The 25,757-nt window shown below is 36.2% G+C and overlaps 1 protein-coding gene across 1 annotated transcript; it reads left to right on the top strand.

Moving 5' to 3' along the window:
- Positions 1–1,370: 1,370 nt before the first annotated feature.
- LOC110692456 (glucan endo-1,3-beta-glucosidase 8-like) lies at positions 1,371–5,468 on the top strand. Its single transcript, XM_021869450.1, has 2 exons — positions 1,371–2,689; positions 4,130–5,468. The coding sequence occupies exons 1-2, from the start codon at positions 2,346–2,348 to the stop codon at positions 5,229–5,231; spliced, it is 1,446 nt and encodes a 481-aa protein (XP_021725142.1). The 5' UTR covers positions 1,371–2,345; the 3' UTR covers positions 5,232–5,468.
- Positions 5,469–25,757: the final 20,289 nt, after the last annotated feature.

Below are 25,757 nucleotides of genomic sequence, written 5' to 3'. Positions count from 1 at the left end.
GGCCTCTCATCTTTGTCTTATTGATTAATTTAGAAGAGTAGAAATTGTTGGGTCTTTTCCCAGATCACCATTCCCCTCAATTCTATCTCTAAGTATGTCAAGTGGTTATATGTTGTTTTGTTCTATGCCCAACCTTGCCACAATCCTATTGATCCCTTTGTGATGCTCATTCACCCTATTATTTCCTCTCAGTTTTCTATCTTAGTGGATGCCTCTTTTAACAAAACCACCATTGAGGTGGGAATTGGAGGCATTTTCTATACTCCTTCTAAGGTGTGGAAAGGGGGTTTCCTACTACAACCCAAGGCTGAGGATGCCACTTTTGCTGAATTCATGGATGTTCTTGTTGCTGATACTTGGACAGATCAGTACCACGTACCAATGGCCTGGATGATGTGAATATATATGTTTCGATTCTAGGCGCAAAAAAATCAAAGACAAGTACTTTAATATTACTCATGTTTCTAGGGAATTTATTCCAAAGACAGTGTCTCCCAAAAAATTGGGTGACTCAGGCCTATCATCTAGCGCATCAACCTGATTAGGTGCATGGTGGGCATGATGTACGCTGGAGCTTAGCTGCTATAATCCCTTTTCTAGTACTTTAAACCCTTGCGTGGGTCTAATTAAGAACTTATGTATGGAACCTATGTCTGTAAAGTGTAAACTTTAACTCTAATGGGCTCCTAGCCCCCCTAACTATCCCCTGTACTGCTACTTCTTTTAGCCCAAGTTGGGCGTAATTAATTAATTAATCTACCTCCTTTAACAAAAAATACATATACATAAGCATGATATCTAAAAAAAGTGTTGTAACTCAATAATTAAAAAAGGAAGAAAATCACCCATCATATCGTAGATCCACTCCAAACCTTATTTTAACACAACTCAAATCAAAATTGATTCGGATCTACTTGCACTTATAGCCTAAACCTGAACTAAAAAGATTCACTTGACCTAACTCGACACCTATTTTAAAACGATCCATACTTGACTAGAGACTTAAATTCATATTCTCTTCTTAGGGCCTGTTCACATTTACTTAATTTCAGTTCAGTTCAGTTCAGCTCTAATCAGTTCAGTTCAGTTCCAATCAGTTCAGTTCAGTTTAGTTCAGCTCTTAATTTCCCTCTCACATAAAATATTCATTTTAGTTCAATTCAATTCAGTTCAGTTCCAATCAGTTCAGTAAATGTGAACAACCCCTTAGTTGACACGACTTAAACTTAACTTGATTATCATAATCAAATACTTAAAATCTTAAATGCATCTATTGAAAAAGCAAAAGATCTTTTGCCAACATTTGAGAATTAGAGAGCATTTTCTATTTTTCCAACTTATTTTTTTTTTTTTTTTTTTTTTTTTTTTTTTTTTTTTTTATCTATCCCCCATTACATTATTAAACACATGGAAAGTTGAGGACTTGAGGTGTTCAAAAACACTTTTGTCACATCCCCTCTTAATTCAAATCAAATCTTTTTCATAATAGTCCTTTTTTCAACTCTCCATCCCAAAATTTAGTAGCCGTTGTACCCCTCTTCTCAAAATTAAAATTGTACAGAGTACCATTACTATTTATTCAATCTAATTAATCCAGACAAATTACAAACTACAAAAAACCCCTCATTTTCATTAGATTTGGTAACCCCTTTCCTATATTTAATCCACTCTAAACTTCCTTTTTCTTTAAATATCTGGGGTTTTCAAAGATATCTCCTTTTTTACGTTAAATATCACCAAATTTCTCCCTTTTTCTGGGTTTCCTCTGCACAATCTGAACTGGGTTTTTTTTCTAAATTTGTAATTCATATCTGGGTTTTTATTATTAATCAAACAGCACCCTTTTTTGAGTAAGTTTTTAGCGGTTGAGTAGTAATTTTCACTAATTTTCTTTCTATATTATTTTATTTTTGTAATTTTAAAATATTAATATTGAAGTAACTGGTAAGTTTTTATTGGATTTCATTGATATTTGTAACTTATAAATCGAAATTTTTTCTTTCTAATTCAACACATTAACTTCACGATCTCCATTTTTTTGGGGAAAACCAAAGTTGGAGAGAGAATAATCCCAGAATTCTCGCCGACTCATTGAGTCACCGACCCACTCACTTCTATATATAAACCGTTTTCTTGTCAAATTCTTTCCTCATTTACTCTCAGCTAGTAATTTTTTTTCTCCTGAAAATTGAAGTAAAACCCACAAAAATCATACATTTTTATTCATTTCTCACATTTTATATTGTTTTCCACGGAATTTCAGATTTATTCAACCAATACCCATTTCCAAAAAAAAAAAAAAAAAAAAAAAAATAAAAAACCCATTAATTTTTTTTATTGAAAAAATGTGGGTTAATTTTGGAAGTTATTTGATGATTTGGGTATTTTTTATAATGTTATGGAGTGATAATAGTAAAGTTGAAGGGCTTGGAGTTAATTGGGGAACACAAGCCAATCACAAATTACCTCCAAATACAGTGGTACAAATGTTAAAAGATAATGGGATTCAAAAAGTGAAGTTGTTTGATGCTGATGAATCTACTTTGAGTGCTTTTAGTGGTACTAATATTGAAGTTATGGTTGCTATTCCTAATGGTGATTTAAATGCTATGCTTGATTATAAACGAGCTCAAAAATGGGTTGAGAAGAATGTCACACGTTACCATTTTAGAGGTGGTGTTAATATCAAGTAAGTCTCTCTTTCTTCCATCCATCTATTAGTTCGTGTTCGTGTTGAAGTTTGGGTGTATTGTATACAACATACTTAGTCACCCCTCGAATCACATAAAAGTTTACTTTTTGGGCGGTTAACATTTATTTATGTGATTTAGAGTTGCCGACCTTGTTGTATACAATACATCTATGGTGTACAAATTGTTTAGTTATGTCACGCAATATAATACACCCGTGGTATACAAGATTTTAGCGGCTAATTCTATAGTGGATCTGAAAAAGTGGAAAGTGGGAACTCTTTTTGGGTTTACTTTGCATCTTTTTGGTTGATTGTGATTCTTGATCTACTTGCCATGTGATTTGTGATTATGAAGCTGAGTTTTATACGGAATATGTTGGAAAATTGCATCATCTTTTGCCCCATTTGATATGCTGATATATATATTCTTTAACCGACCATCATGTGATTGTGATAAGGTCCTTAATTAGAGAGTTTCATGATCCTAGAAATATGATTAGTGACATAGATTAATCAACCTAGATTAGTTAATTATTTGACTAATATATAGTATAATAATTTTTTGAATCACTTTTATCTGTATTATTGTATTACTGTTCTTGCCTTTGAGTAAGATTATGGGGAGTTGGGGACCATTAAATCTAGTTTTTGTTTGCTTTCATTTGAAGGATGTTTTTAATTGCTTCAAAACTTCTTTTACAAGCATTTATTTGGTTCATTTATTTAGTAATTAAGTAAAGCTTGGTTCATTTAGAAGTGATTAAAGAAATATTTAATGATGATTAGATTCTAAATTACCTGAAGTTTGTCCTGAGAGTGTTAACAGTAGATATTTGAATCACTTTAAATGCATTTAGAAGAATAAAGCTACTGTATAGGAGAGTTATAAGCTTAAATTTTCGACTGTCTGATTCGATTTGTGCTATTTGCAAACCTCCCTTTGAACTTGAATGCATTTTTGGCTGTCTGCTGTTTCCTGGGGCAATTGTCTGCAAGTAATTACAGTAAAAATAACTCAGTAAGAAACAAAATCTTTTCTCGGCTTCATGTTTGTTTTCTCTGGATGAATATAACACGGACTGGATTAAGGGAAATATCTGAGCAGTTGCCTTCCAATGATGGGAATTTTTTACCCCTGATACAGATTACTGAGGCGGTTATTGGCGCGTAAAAGTGAACTCTACAAACTGTAATAATCACACAAATTTTACTGTAATTGGTTGTGTTTCTAGAGGCTTAATTGGCTAGAATGATCATTGTTATTAAGCCTGACATAATGTGTCCTTGCTTTTTAAACTATCTACTGATGATTGAACGCCTAACTGGTATATGAACAGTTGGGTTGTGCTCTATAATGACTTTTATGGTTTTTAATAAGCATTATAATGTAAGAATGTCGATACATCTTCACATTTAACGCTAATTTTTGTGCTGCAGATATGTTGCTGTTGGAAATGAACCTTTTCTAAAATCTTACAACGGCACATTTGAGAATGCTACTTTGCCCGCCCTGAAAAATATTCAAAATGCTCTTAATGAAGCCGGAGTAGGAAACATTGTAAAGGCAACTGTGCCCCTAAATGCTGATGTCTACGAGTCACCACAGGGAACTCCTGTACCTTCAGCTGGAAGATTCAGACCTGATGTAGCTGATCTCATGACCCAGATGGTCCAGTTCATGAGCCAAAACAATGCTCCTTTCTCCGTCAATATCTACCCTTTCCTCAGTCTGTATGGTAACCCTGATTTTCCAGTAAATTATGCATTCTTTGATGGGGGAGGTGAGCCTATTCAAGATAATGGGATCCAATACACTAATGTTTTTGATGCCAACTTTGACACATTGGTTTCGTCCTTAAAAGCAGTAGGGTTTGGGGACATGCCAATAATTGTCGGGGAGGTTGGATGGCCCACGAATGGTGATGTTAATGCCAATATTAACAATGCTGTCAGATTCTATCGAGGCCTACTGCCTAGACTTGCAGCTAACACTGGCACTCCTTTGAGGCCTGGAAATATAGAGATGTACTTGTTTGGGCTCCTTGATGAGGATGGAAAGACTGTTGCTCCAGGGAACTTTGAGAGGCATTGGGGAATTTTCCGGTATGATGGGCAGCCAAAATTCCCTATGGATCTCACAGGCCAAAACAGGGATGTCTATCTTGTTGGTGCAAAGGATGTCAAATATCTCGAGAATCAATGGTGTGAATTCAACCCGAATGCCAAGGATATGAGTAAGCTACAAGAGAACATGAATTATGCTTGCACTTTTGCGGATTGCACACCTCTGGGGTATGGATCCTCTTGCCAGAACATGGACACCAATGGGAATATTTCGTATGCGTTTAATGTGTACTTTCAGACCCAGAATCAGAACCTCGAGGCCTGCAACTTCCAAGGCTTGGCTAGGTTAACTATGAAGAATATCTCAACAGATACTTGCAATTTTACAATTCAGATAGCCTCCTCTGCTCTGAGGACTGCTGTACCTGCGGCTTTCTCTTTGATCATCACCGCACTGATGTATCTATTCCTTTGAGTTCGATCTTGTGGATATAATGATTCTGCCATTCTTTTGCTTTCATATGCTTGGTCTGTCTGTTTCTGTATTCTGAGATTTTGATACTAGAATAGAACTTTATAGGGTATTTTTTGATGATTTATATAGAATGTCAGCTGCAGATAGTTTTTACCAGGATAGTGTAATCTGAGTTGACAATGTTACAGTTGCTTACTCAATCCCACATGCTTCAGTACAATAGTATATTTTTTTATACCCGTTTGTTGAGTTGATGTTCAATTTAAGTACATATTCACAGAATTATGATCGTTACAAGTTGATCCTATAAGTTTGTTACTGAATAAAATGGTTCATTTAGGCTGAAAATTACAGGATCAGATTAAACAACTGGGCCGGAAAAGCAGACTAGAAAGTGCACCCCCATCCGGCCATCCCCTTGAGTCACTCTCACGGGCTTCTTCAATGACCGCCTTTCTAAGCTTCTATAGGCAAATATAACCAATTGAAGCACTCTGCACACGAAACAAAAATTATGGACCTATTTTACTGTCAACAAGCTTGAATCTTGATAACAGTTGTGCTAGAATTTAGAGCTATTTTATACAGTATTGACTAAGTAACTAAACAATAATACTACACGAGAAACAAGATTTATTTTTATCAAAACAAAGCGGGTAATATTGGGCTAGTGGACCTTGATAATGGGTCAAACCATTGAAGAACGTGGGAGTTGTGAAAATTGTGATAATGGGTCAAACCATACGAGTACCAGTTACCATCGTGCATGACTGCATCTGTTCTTGTAAATTGTACTCCGTAACTTGTTCTGTTTTATTTTGCTGGATAGATTCTTTTACTGTAAGTGACTATATCAACTTGTAAGTTATACAATATGTAGTAATTGTACAAATCGATTCATGTTGTTTTGTCTTCTCGATTCAAATCCTCAAACTTAGGACTGTGTGACATTTCATGTACCACTAAGGGCATATTCGGCAAAATGTAGCTGTAAAGGTGACTGTTAAGAGTATTCACCATGATAGTAGTTGTTGCTGTTGGAGTAAGGCCTTGTTTAGTTCACCTTATTTATACTTATTTCAGAAAAAATAAGTTCATATCGGATCAGAAAAAATAAGTTCAGATCAAATCATCGTTTTATGTGAAGTTCTTTTTTTTTATTTTTTTTATCGCTAAATAGCTGTAATTTAGTAATGCATGAAAAATATTATGAAAATTACATAATAATAAAATATAAATTATTTCGAATCTAACAAGATCCCACTTGATAAATTTTTTTATTATTGATTATGGTATATTTAAGGTCAAAGTTTGGTCAAATATGACATTCAGATCAGATTAAACCAGACCAGACCATATGAGATCAGACCATATCAAATAAGTTCAGATAAGCAAAAATAAGGTGGACCAAACAAGCCTTAAATGGAGTAGCTGTTAATAAGTTGTTAGCTGTGAAGATAGCCAATTAAGTATGGATGTTTCGATATGAAATAACCATGGAAAAGAGGGAAATATTAGTCAACAACAATTCCAATGCAAATAACGCAAGACAAACCTATCTCAAAAATCAACGAAATATATATGAAATAAGGGTTCTTAATCGCCAAACACCAAGTAAAGCTAAGATTATAAAGTAACCATAAATATTACAAAGTAGCAATCACGGTAATAGCAAATAATCACCAAGATTACGAAGAGAGAAAATCTCATTGATTTCAAAATTAAGCAAAATATGTTTCAAAAGAACTAGCTTAACCCCTATATACTCCCTCCGTGTTTTATTAAGTGTTACACTTACTAAATGTGGCCGTATTATTATTAAGTGTTACACTTCTCTCTCTCTCTCTCTCTCTCTCCCTCTCTCTCTCTCTCTCTTTTTTTTTTTTTTTTTTTTTGGCAAAAAATTACATTTTAATATTTTATCTCTCTCCTCTCATGGTCATCACCTAAACCCACTTACCTCTTATTTTATTTAAGTCAATTAATTTGCCTAAAATTATGTGCCGATCGAATTGTAACACTTAAAAAAAATGAAGGGAGTGTTTAGGGTAAAAATTACCCATGACAAATGGACCAATCCGGACCTGCCACGTGTCCACCACGTGGGCCAATCAGCGTCCGCCATTTTTCACCCTAAGAGGTCCAACATGGACTAATCAGGCCACGCCACGTGGCCTCCCATATGCCAAATAGGCAAAATGGCCACCAAGGCCCAAAGTTCGAGAGAAGCCCAATTTGCCCTGGTTAACCTAAACCTAAAATTGGCACGCTTCTCAAGACTATAAATACTTAATTAATCCTCATTAAAGGGGATTCAGCAATTGATGACTCTCACCTAGAGAAGTCTAAACACATTGATCACTCCTCCCCTAGAGGAACCAGATCTCCCACCTTTACTTTCCGCATTTATCACTCCTCAAACAAGTACTAACTTGACCGTTGGAGGCGGAGCTCCCACCACAAGGAGTCTCCGTTGTTTTGCAGGTACAGGCGCAAGGATACCAGTCCCGGAATTGTAACTCTCCCGCAGGACATCAGAAAAACCCGAAACATTTTGGCGCCGTCTGTGGGGATTGTCAATTGTTTCCGCTGCAATTACCGTGAGGAAGCTCTTACCCAAGGTGAATCTTAATTACTGAGTAAATTCTGGAAGAAGTCGTTTGTGAGCTTCTAACCAGGCGGACTTCTCCTCATGCCAAGCATCTATTTGATATAGGCGGCATCAAAGGCTGCAAGCAATCAAAGGCTGCAAGCAATACATCAAGCGGATCTCCAACTCAGTCCCAGCTAGAGGCACTAAAACAGCCGGCCTTCCCAATGGTTTTGTTAAATGCATCCAGTCGCTAAAAACAGCCGGCCTAGTATCAGCCAACTAGGCGGCAATAATGATTAAATCAGGTGGCCCTTGCAACCAAAGCAATGATTAAACGACTAGTCATGTAAAAACAAGCGGCACCCTATTGAGGATTGTCAATTGTTTCCGCTGCAATTACCGTGAGGAAGCTCTTACCCAAGGTGAATCTTAATTACTGAGTAAATTCTGGAAGAAGTCGTTTGTGAGCTTCTAACCAGGCGGACTTCTCCTCATGCCAAGCATTTGTTTGATATAGGCGGCATCAAAGGCTGCAAGCAATACATCCGGCCAGCTCCATATATGCTCACCCAACATTTATAATGCCATATGTATTTCAATTCAAATGAAACTTTTTCCAGCTTGCATCATATGCGGGTCAACTAGTGGGTCTTGGTCTGGCTGAAACAAAACCGAAAACCAGCCGTAAAAAACAAGAGTTAGGTGCATGAATAGCAGCCGGCCATCTCTACGCAACATTAGTTAGCTCTTGATAAAACATCCGGCACTTTTAGCATTTGAGAGCAGGCGACATTATAGAGTTAGTCGGCATTCGGTCAGCCAAACAGCCGGTGCTCGTCGAGGGTAGCCTTGAAAAACCGGCTATATGTATTTAAAGCAAGAATGCCGTGAATAATTACACAATCACAAGTGCTCCTCAAGATTACAGCCGGCCATACCCAAAAAACCATTGTGCTCGGTTTACTTGAGGTTCAAAAACGGCCTCGGCATGCGAGCATCTATGATCTTTGCTATTGTGATAAGACCAGCCTGCTCTATATGATGTTTTATCATGGTATAACCGCATGGTTTTTGCTCAAAAATATAATGCCAAGTATACTTGATACAAATGAGTTTGGTTCCAGCTTGATCTTCCAAAAGTAAACAGCCAACATACTCGCACATATAAACCTCAAACCTCACGGCCTGCCGAGAGGAGTAGCGCTTGGCTCGTAGTAATATAATCGGCCATGAGAGTGAATGCTTAAACTTGTTCATGTGCTAATTCTCTTATTGTGAAAGCTGGGCATTGGCGTCTCGCCCAAGAAAGCAGGCGGCTAAATGGCGGCTAAAACAGTCGGCACTTGGTTGAAAAGGCATGAGCTCAAACTCAAACTCAAGTAAAATGCAAGTAAAATGTTGAACTCAAACTCTCGGTTGCCGGCTGCGCACCTTGGTTATTAATGGTGTCCGAAACCGTTTAACACCAAAAAGTTCCTTGTTTGAGAATGTGCAAGACGATATCTCAATGTCGAACTTCAAGCTAGCTCTAATAAAGCAGCATATGCGAGAATGAGAGAATGTTATGCATGGCTGGATACGCAAGATGGGTATGGACGCCTGAATTTGAGAAGTCGTTTGTAAATTTTCAGAATAGGCGGCCCTCGTTGCCAGTCCACCATTGAGGCGCCCGCACAAGCCAAGCCGGCCTTAGGCTACAGCCGGCATTAGTGGTTGAGCACAGAGATGCACCTAGCTAGTCAAGCCTTTGGCTGTTTAACTACACCTAGTGTCCTCACTAAACTAATGAAAGCAGGCGTCAAAATACAAGGCTCCCAACTGCCTCACTACAGCCAGCTTTATGACACCTATGCTTGAACAACCGGCTCCTAGGCATCGTTCCTCAAAGCCAGCAGGCGGCAGCCGGCCCCAACCCAGCCACTAAGCACCCGGCCTGCCAGCTCTAAACAGCCGGCTGTTACACGAAAGAAATTATCATCAAGAAAATTATCATGGGTACGAGTACAAATAGCATCATTATGCTAAGCCCAACATCATCATGATCATGCATCGTGATTTTGAAGCTGAGAAGATTGGATGTCTTGCCAAATGAAAGCAAGCGGCATGCCGAATGTCTGGTGGTATGATTATCATGGTTTCGTAGCCTTGGTTTAGGCGACCTCAATCATTATTATGATAAAAAAAAATAAAAAATAAAAAATGCTGCCTAACAGTATGGCTAATTGTCATTCTCATGCATGAGAATAAGACAAAAACATAAGATCCTCTCAAAAAATATTGCCTAAGTCTATCAAGCAAGAGAGGCGGCATGAATAGTAGTCGGCCCCCTATACGACGAAGTCTCGTAGCTATGAAAGCAGTCGACCCTCATTAATTTCACTAAGGGGCTAAAGACCGGCGGCAAATGTGTAGGCCGAGCAGCGAGGTCGCAAACCACATTAACAAGTTTAGCACGACCACCTGTCCCCATTCGAAGAAAGTAGAGTCATCAATCCTCCATGGAAGGGAGCTAAGTGATCTATCTACTCTAACACTTGAAATTATTTCAATACTTGATACTAATTCAGAGGGGCATGCCGCCTGTACCTTTACAGTCGGCTACTCTCCATTGATTATATCACTATATCATCAGAGGGGCATGCCGATGTACCTTTACAGTCGGCTACTCTCCATTGAGTATAGCAGCGGTACCTCTATAGTCGGCTACTCTCTGCTTTGATTATTTTACTCTATCACTAGAGGGGCATGCCGTCTGGACATATAGTCGGCTACTCTCCATAGAAGAGGGCCGACTGGTTCCAAAGCACACAGCCACCCCCCTTATACTTAGCTAAAAAAGATTAGGGCCAGGCCGACCATGTGCCTAAACAAGCGGCTGCCCTCTTCTTACTTAGCACCTACGTTCGCCAAGAACTAACCAAGGCCACAGGCCCGATGATCAGCCTAGGCGCCAAGCCAACTGATCCAATTTTTAAACTAATACGACCTGTCCCAACATCATAGCAGGCGTCCGACGGCATCCCTCCGGATGAAATTCGTCGCAGAGAGCAGCTCCCTTTTGGGTGGAACATTGCTCTATAAACTAATTACACGGCACCTACACGACTGTCCCCAAGGGCAACCACGTAGCCGTTTTTGAGACAAGGATAACTCTATCACTAACCAAACCAGTGGTAGCAGTTGACATCTAAGTCGGATGACCCCCTGTATTACTTGGGATAAATTCAGGGGGTACCTCTGGAGTTAATAGCCAACAAACATTGGCGAATCAAAAGGTTCAGCCGGCCTCCGCCGCCTGGTACCTTTACTACTCAAGCAGAAGTGACGGCGACTGAGTAACACCAAAGTTAACTCATAGTCACTCTCTCAAACTTAGTATGGAGCCTAAAAGGTATGAGTCGTCCGCCTGTTTTTAGCAAACAGGGGCTCTCAACCACTACTCCTGCTAGGTTAACAACCTTTGAGTTAATAGCCAAGAAAAACTTGGCGAATCAAGGGGACTATCCGGCCCCCGCCGCCTGGTTTCCCTACCACTCAAACAAAATAGGCAGTGATTGACTAACCGCAAGGTTAACCAGTCGCCCTCCTTAGTACGGAACCTAAAAGGTATGAGGAGTCCGCCTGTTTTTTGGTAAATAGAGGTACTCGACCACTATTCTTACTAGGTTGGCTATACTTAAAGCTGCCGTCTGTAACCCAGCAGGCGTAGCTACTTTGGTTGGACGTCTTGTCTAACGCTTGCTTCTATGCAGCCACCAAAGCAGACGACCAACCATCCCCCAACGAAATAAACTAAGTACCAAACTTAGTATATTGAATCAAAAGAGGCCAATGGCCGAATAATGCTAAACGCTTACCCCTTATGCACTAGTTGACAGTCCACCTGATCAGGGGCTATCTGCATAGTGGGGCAAAGAATCAGCATCTGTCTAGTTCGGCGGCAATCATTATTATGATTGATTAACTTTGAAAATGTCATACCGCCCAAGGTATCAAAATTTTCTAAGTTAATCAAGTCCATCTCCCATTAGAACTAGACAAGATGCCGACCTAGCAAAGCTTCGAGGGTCTAACTTTCGAAAGGAGCAATCCCTCCTGGAAAGAGAAATTACTCCTTCCGAAAGGCAAATGTTTAGGGTAAAAATTACCCATGACAAATGGACCAATCCGGACCTGCCACGTGTCCACCACATGGGCCAATCAGCGTCCGCCATTTGTCACCCTAAGAGGTCCAACATGGACTAATCAGGCCACGCCACGTGGCCTCCCATATGCCAAATAGGCAAAATGGCCACCAAGGCCCAAAGTCCGAGAGAAGCCCAATTTGCCCTGGTTAACCTAAACCTAAAATTGGCACGCTTCTCAAGACTATAAATACTTAATTAATCCTCATTAAAGGGGATTCAACAATTGATGACTGTCACCTAGAGAAGTCTAAACACATTGATCACTCCTCCCCTAGAGGAACCAGATCTCCCACCTTTACTTTCCGCATTTATCACTCCTCAAACAAGTACTAACTTGACCGTTGGAGGCGGAGCTCCCACCACAAGGAGTCTCCGTTGTTTTGCAGGTACAGGCGCAAGGATACCAGTCCCGGAATTGTAACTCTCCCGCAGGACATCAGAAAACCCCGAAACAGGGAGCATACAAGGTATTACAACCAAACCTTGATTTCTTAAATTACATCCCTAGGATTATAAGATAAATGGCTAATAATATATAATAAAAGTAAGAAGATAAATTTAACATTTGTCCGCGTGAAACAGAGCATTTGGAGCGGTCGCTCCAAGAGGTAAGAACGGACACTCCACTTGAAAGGACCGTGCGCTTCTTTAGGGAGGAGTGGGAGCTCCTCGCTACTGCGTGCGAGGACAACTCAGAAAATAAATGCTCATAACTTCTTTGTTTCTTGCTCAAATTGGGCACATGACTTAGCGTTGGAAAGCTCTTAGACTCTACTTTCATATGGAATTAGAATCGACTTCAAATTCCTTGGAGTGAAGATAGACATGACTAATTGAATTTGAGAAATTCTTTGATCAAGTACAAGCCTTTCTTTTTCATCCTTGTTTCGTGCTCACATATTCACGCACGAATTGTAATTAAAGAGACAAGGATCACTCTTATTAACCTAACCCACGTCATTAGATAGGAAATTTATCCAAAAAGTAGATTGGAGGTCATAAGTGTCATTAAACGGATCATATAGTCATACAGTCCTTAGCTCTCCATCACATTTGGTAAAGTGCCAGATGACTATCCGTTACCTTTAAAAACATAGGGAAAAAAACCAACAACTACCTCTACTTTTCAAAAGCTTATAATTTTGGCTTTTAACACAAGCTATTTTTACTACTACTAAATATTATATTGACCACTGCATTGCCAAACACTCATATTTTTTGTAAAAAAAAATAAAATTAAAAATTAAATAGTGGTTTGAATTAGTCAAACCACTATTAGGCTTTATGCTACCTAAAAGTTACTCAAAAGTTATTGTTGTACGCGCCGTAAATCTATTTGATCCACCTGATTAAATTAGTCTAGTTTCGTAATTTAATTTTTGAAAGGATAAAATGTAACACAAATTATTATGTATGGTTAGCTACATCATTAGTTGATAGTATAATGTGTGACCACTTTTAATTACATATAAGCAACTAATGGAGTAATGGGATTAATAATATCGCTAAACCTCAAGCTATAATATTAAATGTTTTTCCAATAAGCTATGACATATTTTATGTTCTCTTTGTCAAGCAAAATTTTTAAAATCTAGTGTTAAAAAGGTTTTTCGTATCGATTTTTGGGTTTTAGTGGCGATTAAACGATACGATTTTCCATAATTTTATAAATGTGTAGAATAAAGGTGAATAAATATTCATATGTTTTTCATATCAATTTCATATAGGTTTAGTCCATTGTAAAATGATACGGATTCCTCTACTATTTTCACAAACATATGTGCATATTATAGCGAATGTACAACCGCTACGAAAAGACAATTTTTCTTGTAGTTTTGAAGATGATATGGGGTTATCTTGACAAATATTGAGGGGTTATTGCTACAAAAAAATGGGGTTATTCTTATAAATAATTGGATCTATTAATTTATGAGAAGATTTTGCGTGAGACCGTTTCACATGAGTCCGGTTTTAAATTCACACACCCATCACCCACCTACTGCCACTACCTAGCCACTTTCGGTGGCCGACGACCACCCTCCCCTCCCATCCCCGGCACCGGCGACCCTCCTCCACCCATTCCCCAACAACGACGACCCCACCTTCTCCTTCTCCGTGTTTATACAATATTGTCTGATTTCCCCTGTTTCAAAAGCTAATGTAATTTTCTATAAATCACTACCATATTTCGTTGTCTCAATCTCATAGGTCTAAAAGATCTGTACAAGAGCATAACATTCTTTTACCATTAGCTAGGATCCTAGTTAACCTTCTTATTTCAAAAAACTCATGTACTCAGAATTAGTTTTCCTGTGATAAAGAAAACTACCAGGGTGATGAGACTGAAGTCGAGTCGCAGAGCAGCTAAACCTGCAGGAAGAGATCCAAGTGGAGGGCTATAAGGTCCATAACTTGCAGGAAAGTTGCCTGGAGTTGAAAATGATGGTGGCGACGATCTAAAGTTGTTACAAGAATATTAACAAGATAAAATATTTTGATCAATCTAATATCTGACACTGATTACTCATATGTGACTATTATTATATAATTTCTGACACTTTCAATCTATTATATGATAATTATAATCTCATTTCTAACAATTACAATCTAAAATCTGATATTATAATTTAATATTTGACTATTATAATCTAAATTCTGACAATTAATAGCTAATATATGACACTTATAATCTAATTTTTGACCATTATTATCTAATTTCTGACACTTTTAATTTAAAATCTGATATTTATAACTTAAAATCTAACCATCATTATCTAATTTCCGACAATTAAGAATTTCTGTTTGTATGACCGGACTCACGTGAGTCCGTTTTACACAATACTTTCACTTAGTTTATTAGGTAAAATAAAGAAGATATGAAACTCGAATGAATAAATAAGGTTATTGTTATTTATATAATTCTTTTCTAAGGTTATTGTTATTTATATAATTCTTTTCTAGAAATTGATATTATATGTGCTTGACTTTTATTTTCCCTCATCTTTATGCACGTGTGATGCACTCTATTGAATGAGGAGAGGGTAAAATTAAGGTAGAATATATTTGAATTTCCTATTTATACATCAGCGTCTTTTCCGTGTGGCTGTCCTCACCGCGTGGGTGGCTGACATACACCAAAACACTGATCGGGTAATACCTGATCGACCGAGCAACCCCTAATTAAGTAACCCCTGATCGATCGGTAACTCTTGATCAAGTAACCACTGATTGAGTAACCCTTGATCAATTGAGTAACCCGTAACTGACAGAGTAACCCCTAATCAAGTGATCTCTGATTGAGTAACCCCTGACTGATTGAGTAACTTGACCAAGTAACCCCTGATCAAGTAACTTCTTATTGAGCAACCCCTGACCGATTGACTAACCCGTAACTGACTAAGTAACCTTTGATCATGTAACCTGTAACACCCCCAAATCTCCCTCTACGTAAATACTATTTATACGTATATAAATACCGTAGAGATAGATTTGTGCGTAATACCGCTGCTTGAAAACGTAAGGCTTAATAAATTACTCAAATTGCGGCGAAAAATAACTAACTTTTATTAATAATATGAATAATATAACCATAATAACTGTTTCAATTTACTTCAATAAAAACTTGTCCAGTTATAAAATAAAATTTAACTCCTCACTATGCGATCCCATCCCAAATCTAGCATGCGCACGAACAATTCCACACCTGAAATCAAGACTGCTTGCCAGTAATGGTAAACAGGACGAACCAAAACAAAAAGGAAAACATATTAGCAAAAACTCTAAGTACGTATAAGTGCAAGGCATGTAAATATTTTTATTAGGCAAACATGCTTTCGAAATAACTACTACCTCTGGTCCAAGTTAGTTGCAACTTTGAAATATTTTATATCTCACAAATAATACCCCAAAGTTGCAACTAACTTGGACCGGAGGTAGTAGTTAAATTTAAACTTGCCATAAGGCACTTTCAAAATTAGACTTTCTAAAATTAAACCTTCCAAGGGTAGTAATATTCATCAATGAAAGCTTTCCAAACCAATAGATTTCCATTTTATAAACTTTCCAATTTTAAAATATAATTCTAAACCAATTTTCCTCACCTAACTGTGTACACCCCCCAAGCAAGTTATACTATACTCGAGGAAAGTCCAGATCATGCAAAGCTTATGGTCTTACTTAACCAGTCTCGGATAGAGGGACAATTAAAATATCAAGTACTCAAGCTCATAATGAGCTGCAAATTAATTCAACCAAATGATTTATAAAACAACTTTTATTAAATCAATCAATACTTTTAAAGATCAACCGTTAAATCGTAAAGTTATGTATTTTTAACTCGTCATAAAAATCATTAATTTAAATATTCATACACAACATTTATTTAAACAATCATTAAAATAAAAATTTACCAAAACACGTATTCAAAGGTTGTATCAAGGACCTAGCCACCTATACGTACCTTGATCACGAGAACAATTAAGGTACGTCCACTAAACTTGACCACAATCGAGGGACTCCTCCTACACAATAAAAGTAACCTTAATTAATATAAGGTTAACAAGACTAACACAAAACTATAAATAATACTCTATTTTTGCATGAACTACCATTAACTTATAAAACCAAACCTTTATGATAAACTATTAGTATTATCATAATAATAATATTAGTCTAACATACTAGTAGTAGGAGTCTAGTACGTAATATGAATAAAACTCATACTTTACTTTTGGAGAAAATTATGTATAATAATATAATTAAAGTAGTAGTAATAAAGTATACATAGCATTATTATGCATAGTATAAAACAATGCATGCAAAGATGTTGGGATTTTAGTAATGATAAAAGATCAGGGGTGCTGCGTAGCACCTTACGAGTAGTGATGATGCTGGTGTCTAGTTGACGGGAGTCGGCAAAGGTTGTACGGAGTAAGGTAGTAGGCGGCAAAGATATGAGTAGCAGCTATGAAAAAGGTGGTCGGTTTGCGGTGTTTGTTTAAGCAAGCAAGAAAGAGGGCGGAGTTAGAGAGTTCTCAGATCAAGAGGGTTTTTTGATTTTTGGTGTGAGTGAATGAGGGGGAATAAGGGTCTATTTATAGGTGATTAAGGGTTGAAAATATAGGGTTCAAGGAAATTTAGAATTAAGATAAGTTTGATAAGTTAAGTGAAAATTAAATGCAATTTAGCCTAGGTTAATTTATGTGGAAATTAAATGAAAAGATGAGGAGAGAAATAGGATAAGTGCTGATTTGGTAGAAGTAAGGATCAATATTACAAGGATTAGCCCCTTAAGAAAAAAAACTATTATCCACCCAAACTTTAGGCTACATATAGTTGTACGTAGTTTTTTTTTTTGGACAAAGGATATAAACTAACTACATATAAATACTATAGCAAATAAAATTAACCGCAACTTCTCCAGCTATTTAGTGAGCTCGATGAACGCGCCGACGATCTGCCTTATGTATACAACAATACTGAAAGTCTGAGCCAAGTTGCTTTATCTTCCTAATGAGCCAAAGGTAAGCGACGTTACCTTGACCATTTCCCCTAAGAAGGGAGACAAGATTATATGAATCAGTAAAAACCGTTAGGAAATGAAAGCCACGATCAAAAGCCCATTGTAACCCATGCATGCAAGTCATAGCCTCCGTGTGTAAAGCTGAAGAACAAACCCCGAAGTTACTTCCACCAATGATTCGATCATCCAGCGGGTCTTCATTATCCAAGCACCAACCCATCCTAGCTTGTTGGGAATCTTTGAACCAAGACCCATCGATTTGAAGAGAAAGTAAAGCACTCCCCTGAGTGCTCAGGCCTAGCTGAGCTGCGTAGAACCCTGGTGGAGGAGAAGCAACAACACCACCCCCACACCATTCGAGGAGCCTAAAGAAGCGTCGGAGTTAACAAAGATTGAATGTGAGTGCATGACCTCGGCAAAGTGTGAGGCAAACGGCTGAGACGCAGTTGAATCTCCAAAGATTCTAGAATTTCGACATAACCATAAACTCCATAGCGTGCCGACGAACGTACCTATGCGAGTACTAGAAAGCCCATCCTGACTAATAAAAATTTGGATATAATCTTGGATCTAATCTTAGAGAGAGAGAGAGGTCTTCATTAAATTCTAAGCGGATACCAAGACATCCACCCCTCCAAACTAATCGTGTACAAAGGCACATTCTGAAAAGGTTTTGTAAATCCTCAGGTTTTGTACGATAAAGGTCATAGAACACATCTTGAATTAGAACACCTTTATGATGGAGTTCCACTTTTACTGCAAGAGCTCGATGTAGTAGCTTCCATAAAAACAGCTTCCATTTGGGCCATAACTGGAGAGACCAAAGAACTTTCAAAAAAGGGAATTAGGACCAGAATGTGTGCAAGCAGAATAAAGTTGTTGTTGAAGCATTGCTTAACCTGTTTTCACCAAGTACTTTCCCGAAGGGGTACTCGCCCAATAACGGAAGTCTTGCTGCGATGTATCAAATTCCTCCAATTAAAGGATTGAGGAATCATCCGCAGGAACAAACCATTCTGCTACTTCATCGGTATCCCACCTCTTGGTCAGAGGATGGATGAAAAAACTAAAAGAATAAGCTGCAGAATTCAGTAATGGAATCCAGGCTTGAACTCAGGAATGCAACCATTGACCTAGTTAGCTGAAACAGCAAGAGTAGATCGGCCGTTACCAATTTTCTAGTTGCACCCCTGTTTTAAAAGAGTATCCGCCTTTAATAAACCCCGGAGACCATATAAATGACGACCAGAATAGATTAACCGAATATGAGCGGTATTGGAAAGAATGGTCGTACAGCGCCGAAAACTTTAGAAACTAGCAACTGGGGGTTGGAAAAGATTCTCCAAACCTGTTTCATAAGCAACGCCTTGTTTAAGGAAGACAGGCAACGTATACCCAATGCACCCAGGCCCCGAGGTAGATGCATGATATCCTTATTAACCCAATGCATACCTTTAGTATCAGAATGCGCTTAGAAGAAGCGCATGAGTAAAGAATCAATTTTTCCGGTAATCGTGGCTGGTAACTCGAAGCAAGCGAGAATGTGGGAAGCCATTGCTACAAGGATAAAGTTCATAAAAATTAACTTCTGCGGTTGAGAAAGCCGGATAGCATTTAAACAATTGATCCTTCCAATGATTTTTTTTTTATAATAATATACGAAAATCATTAAGAAGTAATTAATTTGATAATTAAATCAGTTTATCATTAAAATACAACTATAAAATATTTTAGATAATATCAAAATCGAAAGTAGTTGTAAATTATAAGATAATAACTAAGCTAAGGTTGTTAAATATTATTAATTAGGAAATAATATAGTTAAGTTCAAAACGGCTTACAACATGATTAAAATATGGACCGACTAAGATATTAAATTAAGGAAATTTTGACAATTACCACCTTATGTTATGTCCATTTTAGCAATTACCACATTTTATTTTTTTTTTGAAAATTACCACCTTCTATTTTCAAAAACATCAAAAGTTACCATCTTCTTGCCCCCCAATTAGCACGTGACGTCATTTTGGGCCAATTCTTTCCCTTCCCTCTCTATTTTCTTCACATTTCTCAAAACTGAACTGAACAAAACTGAACTGAACTAAACTAAGCTGAACTGAACTGAACTAAACTGAAATGAATATTTTATAAGAGAAGGAAATTAGGAGCTGAACTGAACTGAACAAAACTGAGCTGAACTAAACTGAACTGAGCTGAGCTGAACTGAACTGAATTTCAACTTAAGAGAACATGCCCTAAGTTTAGCCAAATTCAAATTAAGTAAATTATATCAAATCATTTACCTTTATTTAAATGCATTTGACTATTCATGTGAATAATGTGATAAAAATCCCGATTATATTTTAGAATCTTACCATTTTATGATTTAAGAATGTCATGCAATTTGATTTACGACTCTATGATTCGATTTAAATTTGCATATGACGTCTTGATTATGCATGTCTGTCGAATATTTCGATTCTATGATTCGATTTTCAGATTTCTTTCTTTTAGCCCCTTCCAATTCAAATTAAAATCCCGATTTTAATAAATTAAGCAAATTGAGACATTTGTTAATCATTTGTTGATACGCGTACCATAAGACATTTGTGGTTAGATTCTTTGTTAGTCATGTGCGTTCAATTGTTTTCACGCAATTATTGTATATAGTATGATCTACAATATACAATTCATATATTACTAGAGGGATTAAGAAACATTAGAGTGACAGTATCAATGCTTATAGTCAAAACAACATTAATACCTTATTGAATTCCCCGCGAATAGTATATAGTTCTTTGTTATAATCTTATGTCACATATATATTAGCAATTGAGTTGAAAATGACTATAAGTCAAGATATGTGCCATTAAATTATCATTGATCAATCATTTTTTTATTAGGTACCCTCGGTCGTGAATTTGGTACCCTTCATCTTGTTTTTAGTACACTCATTATCATACTAGATATATAGCTAAATACACTATGTTTTACAAATTAAGTACCAAGCCTTCAACTATAATGCATAATAGTGAAAGACTTTACATTAATTTATTATCAATACTAATACAACATCTCTTAGTAATTAGATGGAGTAATCACATTTATAAAAGGTTGATATTTGTTTTCCTTAAGATTTTTTAAAGGTTTGTAAAAGAAAAAGTATTGAAAACTAAAAAGTCTAATGTACTGTATTAAACTACTTTGCAATCAATACTTAGAAAAATAAAGAAGTTGAGGCGGGAAAAAAATGAATGAAAAGCTGACACGTGTACAATTTGAAAAAAAGTAGTGATATAAGCGGTTGTTACTTTAGTAATATTTATTTATACATAGATAGATAGATAAATAGATTTACAAATAAAAATAATCTCTTTAATCAATTTGTTCTGTATTTCATATTATGCGTACATTTAGAATACTCATGTAAAGAAAAATTAATTTTTCATACGATCAAGGCATGAGTAATTTTCCTGGTCAAATATATTATTACAATTCATGTTTGTGTGATTTAAGAGGTATGGTGGAAATCAAAACCCAAAAAATAATCCCCGAATTCAGATTAGTCCTAAGGGCGAATACATTAGAACAGCAAAAAAAAAAAAAAAAAAAAAAAAAAAAAAGAAAAAATTATAATGTGAAGGTTCGTATTAGCCCTGGCTTTTTATATGACATAGTTTTCGAAGTACCCTTCCTAGTGTCCCCACTACACAACATCTCTTAGTATCCTTAGTAGGTTAGACACTTATTGGTAAGCAATATTTGAGTTCAGTATCCTGTTCTCATTGACTAAACTCAGTTAAACTGAACTGAACTAAATTGAACTGAACTGAAGTAAGCTGAGCTGAACTGAGCTGAACTGAACTAAACTGGACTGAAATGAGCTGAACTGAACTAAACTGGACTGAACTGAACTGAACTGAACTTATTAATTAGCGATTTTTAACTACGGATTAGTGATATTTGATTATTTATTATTATACATATGTGTATATACAAATATAAATATTAAAATATTTAAGAAAAATATACTACTACTACTACTACTATTATTATTATTATTAATATTATTTATTGATTATTTTTTTTTATTATTATTATTTATTGATTATTATTAATATTAATATTAATATTAATATTAATATTATTATTATTATTTATTGGTTATTGATTATTTTTATAATTATTATTATTATTTATCGATTATTATTATTATTATTATTTAATGATTATTGATTATTATTATTATTATTATTATTTTATTATTATTATTATTATTGTTGTTGTTGTTGTTGTTGTTGTTGATGTTATTCTATTATTCGATTTAAATTTGGATATGACGTCTTGATTGTGCATGTCTGTCGAATATTTCGATTCTATGATTCGATTTTCAGATTTGTTTCTTATAGCCCCTTCTAATTCAAATTTGAACAAGCAAATCGAGACATTTGTTATTCATTTGTTGATACGCGTACAATAAGACATTTGTGGATAGATTCTTTGTTAGTCCTGTGCGTTCAATTGTTGACACGCAATTGTTGTATATAGTATGATCTACAATATACAATTCATATATTACTAGAGGGATTAAGAAACATTAGAGTGACAGTATCATTGCTTATAGTCAAAACAACATTAATACCTTATTGAATTCCCCGCAAATAGTATAGTTCTTTGTTATTTGATCTAATATACTACCTCCGTTACATATTGTTTGCAACGATTTGACATAAAGTAGAGAGGAAAAATGTCTAATCGTTGCAAATAATATGTAACGGATGTAGTACTAATAATCTAATTACTTCATGTCACATATATTACCATTGATCATTCATTTTTTTATTAGGTACCCTCGGTCGTGAATTTGGTACCCTTCATCTTGTTTTTAGTACATTCATTATCATACTAGGAATATAGCTAAAAATATATGTTTTACACATTAAGTACCAAGCCTTCAAATATATATAATGCATACATAAGTTGCATTCGAAATACATTCCAACATTTAATTCCAAAGAGGTTCCTTGTAATGTTCATATGGTTTCAAGATGTAATGCATAATTTAGCTTGTTTTATTTCTTTTGGTGTGGAGAAAATTTGAGAAATTTGTGTCCCAAGTACCAACTAATGTTGTTCCATATGAACTCATGAATGATCTTACATATTAATTTATCTTGCTATGTAACAATACAAATACTTTGATCATTTATATATTTGATTTCAAATTAGTAAAAATTATTAAAGTTTATATCTTATATATATCAAGATTTTTTTATATAACGCATCTCATATAACAATACGGCTAGTCAAACTCGAAATATTTTAATCTACTCGTCATAGTCGTCAATCAATACAAACCTTAACAACAGCACCAATACACTAGAAGTCCAGAACATCCACTAGTTTAAAGCACTCATAAGTTCACGTGTTTCACTCAAAGAGCTAACAGGCCTAACAGGCCTAACACCAAAGACCTCTGAAATTCTGAGCAAAAAAAAAAAAAAAAGAGAGAGAAAAAAACACACACACACAACTTACCTTCAGAGCCCTTATATTATCTCTAAATTGCCAAATGTTACATGATATAATCAATTAAGCAAAGAATGATACCTATTTTTGCATTAATTCCATACATTCTTCTTTTCAGTTCTAAAATCTGCTCTGCAATTGACAGTATTACACCAACACAATTCCTAAAAGACTCAGAATCAATACTTTCTAAAAATAGCATTTTCAAGCTAGGAATTTTCAGCCCTCAAAACTCTTCCAATCGTTATGTTGAAATCTGGTATAATCACCCTTCTGAAATGGAAGTTGTATTTAGTATGGGTAGCTAACAGGAACAATCCCCTTACTGATACTTTCTGGTGTAATTAAGATATCACTCTCTGATGCAAAAATATCAGACTATTTGGTCATCCAATGTCACTCATCCTACAGCTGGTTTCGTAGCAGCTCAACTTCAAGATTCCGGGAACATTTTTATCCAAGGATTTCCGAACAACACGAGTCGTGGCAATGGGACGATCATATGGCAGAGTTTTCAGTATCCTGCAGACTCAGTCTTGCCAAATATGAAGTTCATTCTTAACAATAATCCTGAATTCAGGAAAGTCGTGCAAGCCTGGAAAAGTCCTTCAGATCCATCAGTTGGAAGGTACTCAGTTGGTACTAACTCTAGGTTTTTTCAGATTATCATATGGGATGGGGATCGCCCTTATTGGCGAAGTGGACCTTGGAATGGAAACATTTTCATGGGAACAAGATATCATAATACTGGTTATGGTGATATACTCATTAACACTGGGTCATTCGCACAGGAGGAAGTAAGAGGGATGCTTTCTCTAGTTTTTACAGGTGCGAATGAGACTTTGTTGCCTCGTTATGTAATAACTGATCAAGGGATATTAGCTGAAAGGTGGTGGGATGATAGCAAGAAGAACTGTGGCATGCCCCGGAAAATATATGTGACACCTATGGTATGTGTGGAGAATTTGGAAACTGCAACCCGCAGACTAAACCTATGTGCAGCTGCTTAAAAGGGTTTGTGCCAAAGAACACGGAGGAATGGAGGAGAGGAAACTGGACAAGTGGGTGTGTGAGAAGAAAGAAGCTGCAAGCCTACAATCTGGGGTTCAAGGGGGAAAACAAGATGGGTTTTTGAGGTTAAAGATGATGAAAGTGCCAGTTAATGCTGATATTGCTGAATGGTTTGTGGGTCTGAATCCTGATCAGTGCAGAAAAACCTGCCTGGCAAACTGCTCTTGTTTGGCTTATACACATGATACTGGAACTGGATGTATGAGATGGAGCGAGAACTTGATTGACATAGAGGACCTTTCGCCTGGAGGGGTGGACCTATTCATTCGGCTTGAACAATCAGAGCTAAGTAAGTTAATCATACCTCTTTGAAATTTTGAATGCTAGACACTTTAGGAGATATTATAGGCTTCTGAATTCTCATCTTCCCACCTAGTAAAAAAGATCATGTTAGTATGCATATGTAAAATAATTTCCTCTGCTTTGCAGGTGCTAGTAAGAGATATGACTTTAGGAACAACAGTGATTGCCAATATCACATACTTCCTGTTCAAATGGAGAGCTCGGAAAAAGGGTAAACACACATCGGATAGAAATAGAAAATCTAAATTAATACCAGAGAAGAAAGCTGGGAAAGCAACAGATTCATATCTATTCAGAGACAAAACCCAAGTTATGATTGAAGACTGAAAAGTCTCAAAACTTGAAGATCTGATAATAGCAACAGACGGCTTTAGTGAGAGTAACTTGCTTGGGAAGGGTGGTTTTGGCCAAGGTAAGAATGAGTTCAATTCAAACACGATCTTACGTAGTCTAAAATGCAACAAAACGTAGCAGGAGATAATATGATGTTTGTTTACAGGGTAAACTAGAAAATGGTCAAGAAATAGCAGTATAAAGGCTTTCAAGAGCATCTGGGCAAGGTGTAGAAGAATTCATCTAAAAACTTCAGCAATTTCAGTTTTCTAATAAAGCTGTAATTTTTTTCCAGTTTAAAGCATTTCTTGATGCATTGATGACAATCAGTCGATCATCACTAATACAAAGCAAAATCAAACAGCTCAAAACACTCGATTCCAACATTAAAAACCCAAAATCTTATCGAAACAACCAAAACAAAAACCCCAGAATTCCTTTATAAGTTATCTAGCTTAAATCAACAAATCACAAATTAAATAAAAAAAATTGATAAAATAAAAGTCGAAAACTTACCAGCATTTTCGCAACCAATCATGAGAACACGAGAAGAAGTGGGAACAAATTTGCGAACAGGGAATTGACATAGTCGTAAGTGTTGCAGCTTGAAAACTTAGATTCATCGTTCTTTGTATAGCAGTGTTCCAGTACTTCCTCAAATTCAAGGTACTTTCCCGACAATTTTACTTTGATTTTATTTTACTTAATTTATTTTTTTGACAAGAAATGAAAGTTTTATCTTGGATAAGCTTTTAACCCAAAGTTTTCTACGAGTACATTTATTTATTTATATTATTTTCACATGACAGTGGGTAATTTCTACTTGTATTACTTTTGGAGAGAGAAATTACCAACGAAAAGGTGCAGATCTGTTTCCCGCACTTCTCTATCCATAAAAGCCACTATCTGATATTCTGATGTTCTTGTTCAATTATTGATGAACACTACAATCATATTATTCATATATCAAGTGAGTTCAATTTTACAGA

Source organism: Chenopodium quinoa, unplaced genomic scaffold (genome assembly GCF_001683475.1).
Source record: "Chenopodium quinoa cultivar QQ74 unplaced genomic scaffold, ASM168347v1, whole genome shotgun sequence".
Lineage (NCBI taxonomy): Eukaryota > Viridiplantae > Streptophyta > Magnoliopsida > Caryophyllales > Amaranthaceae > Chenopodium > Chenopodium quinoa.
This window is presented reverse-complemented; position numbering and strand designations above follow the sequence as displayed.

Bases quoted from the DNA above. Each gene is read 5' to 3' on its own strand.
- LOC110692456 (XM_021869450.1), top strand. From the start codon at position 2,346: ATGTGGGTTAATTTTGGAAGTTATTTGATGATTTGGGTATTTTTTATA. The intron at 2,690-4,129 runs GTAAGTCTCTCT...TTTGTGCTGCAG, and splicing joins AGAGGTGGTGTTAATATCAA to ATATGTTGCTGTTGGAAATG.